The sequence below is a fragment of the Propithecus coquereli genome, unplaced genomic scaffold (assembly GCF_000956105.1).
Source record: "Propithecus coquereli isolate 6110/MARCELLA unplaced genomic scaffold, Pcoq_1.0 Scaffold166, whole genome shotgun sequence".
Lineage (NCBI taxonomy): Eukaryota > Metazoa > Chordata > Mammalia > Primates > Indriidae > Propithecus > Propithecus coquereli.
This window is the reverse complement of record NW_012141191.1, coordinates 5,002,917-5,004,852: the sequence shown is the minus strand read 5'-3', so window position 1 is coordinate 5,004,852 and position 1,936 is coordinate 5,002,917. Positions and strand designations below refer to the sequence as shown.

The 1,936-nt window shown below is 37.8% G+C and overlaps 1 protein-coding gene across 1 annotated transcript in view; it reads right to left on the bottom strand.

The window, feature by feature from the left end:
- DOCK8 (dedicator of cytokinesis 8) overlaps positions 1-1,936 on the bottom strand; it is a 164,424-nt gene that overhangs the window by 46,951 nt on the left and 115,537 nt on the right. Inside the window, exon 26 of the mRNA XM_012641593.1 lies at positions 974-1,143. Within this exon, the coding sequence (XP_012497047.1) occupies positions 974-1,143 (170 nt within the window). The remainder of the gene's footprint in view (positions 1-973; positions 1,144-1,936) is intronic.

Here is a 1,936-nt window from a genome sequence, read left to right as displayed (position 1 = left end):
ATTACAGATGTGAGCCACCACACCTGGCCAAGATTGTTCTTTTTTAAGCACCAAAGGAGGCAAGAAAAGCTTATCTTTCTCTGCTGCAGCCCTTTTAATAAAAAGATTTGTTCTATAAAATTTGGATTCAGTCAAAAGGCTGCACTTAGGACCTAGAAGGCCACAGGTTCCCCGCCTCTAACTGGGGAAAGCAAGTAGTAACCCAAAGGGATCAGAATAATGTGTGTGTGTGTGTGTGTGTGTGTGTGTGTGTGTGTGTGTGTGTTTTGGGGGGAGGGCAGGCAGATGGATTGTCTTTCTCAGATCTCACATAAGAAGTTCCTCTATTTGGGAGGTTTTTTTCCCCTCTACATTCCCTAATCCACACTGTAATATGTAAATAGACTCAGGAGGTTCACAAATCCCTTTAAGACAATTTATCCTTTCCTCTTGCTCCTAAGCAGGAGATACTGACCTCAAAATTAGCCCCTTAGTGACAAAGGCAAAATTTCTCTGCTGTGGCAGAATTTCCTAACACTAATAGACACCATGATTTTTTTTTTGCATGGAATAATTGTTAGGGTTCATTGGAGGCTGCTTCTTTGCTTCAACACCCATAAAAGGAAAGGGATGGAATGCTTTTATTTCAAGGTGTTAGAGCGGTGATCTCCAAAGGGAGTAATTCTGTTATTATTTCGTCCTTTTTGGTATATGGTTTACAAAGGTCATCATATACTAGCCAATTAGCAAATGAATGAATGAATAAATGAACAAACAAATAAGTAAATAATTTCTAAAAAGAAAACACACATGGGGCTATGTGCCCTTTTTTTTTTTTTTTAACTGATTGGAGTCTGTATTAAAAAGGTCTGGTGACCACTGCTGTGAAGAATTGCTCATAGAAGCATGTTAGCACTGGAGCTGACGACAGAGACTTCATTCTGGTGGGGCATTTGGCAGGGGCCCCCATCTAGGAAACAGAAGAGATCCTTACCTGTAAAGTCGTAGAGCTGTGGCAAAGTATCCAAAATGATGCCAACCAAAGGCAGGTAAAGGGCAGCAATTTTGACTTTCACTTCCGGTTTGACACAACGAGGGTCCAGGTCATGAGAACTTAGCAGGCTGTGGATGGCACTGACAGCTTTTCTTTGCACTTTGCTGATTCTGTCGGCACAACATAGAAAGCTAGAGGTTATGGTGAAGGGAGCTTGACCAAAATGCTCTTAGCCAGTAGAGGTTTGATCAGAATGCTTCTAAACAATGAGGTGACAATGTGAAAACCACGGAAAAGAGGGTAGAAATGAATATTAAATAGAATCCAGAAACAGACTACGTGTGTTCTAATCCTGGGTGTCTTGTTTAGCATGATGTTTTCAAGTTTGTCATGTTGTAGCATCAGTACCTTCGTTCCTTTTTATTGTTAAATAATATTCCACTGTATGGATATACCACATGTTATTTATCTATTTGTCAATTGATGAATATTTGGATTGTTTCTACTTTTGAGCTATTATTGAGCTGTAAGATTTTTTATATATATTCCAGATACAAGTCCCTTATTAAATTTTTGATTTGCAAAATTTTCTCCTGTTCTGTGGGTTGTCTTTTCATTTACTTGATGGTGTCCTATGAATCAGAGAAGTTTTAATTTTAATGATGTCCAATTTATCTATTTTTTTCTTTTGTTGCTCATACTTTTGGTGTCACATCTAAGAAATGATTGCCTAATCCAAGTGCATGAAGATTACTTCTATGAGTTTATCTAAGAGTTTTATAGTATCAGTTCTTATATTTAGGTTTCTGATCTATTCCAATTAATTTTTGTCTATAGTTGGAGATAGGGGTCCAACTTCATTTTTCTGAATGTGGCTATCCATTTGTCCCAGCACTAATTATTTAAAACACAATTTTCCCCCCTTGAATTGTTTCGGCACCTTTGTCAAAAATCAATTGACTA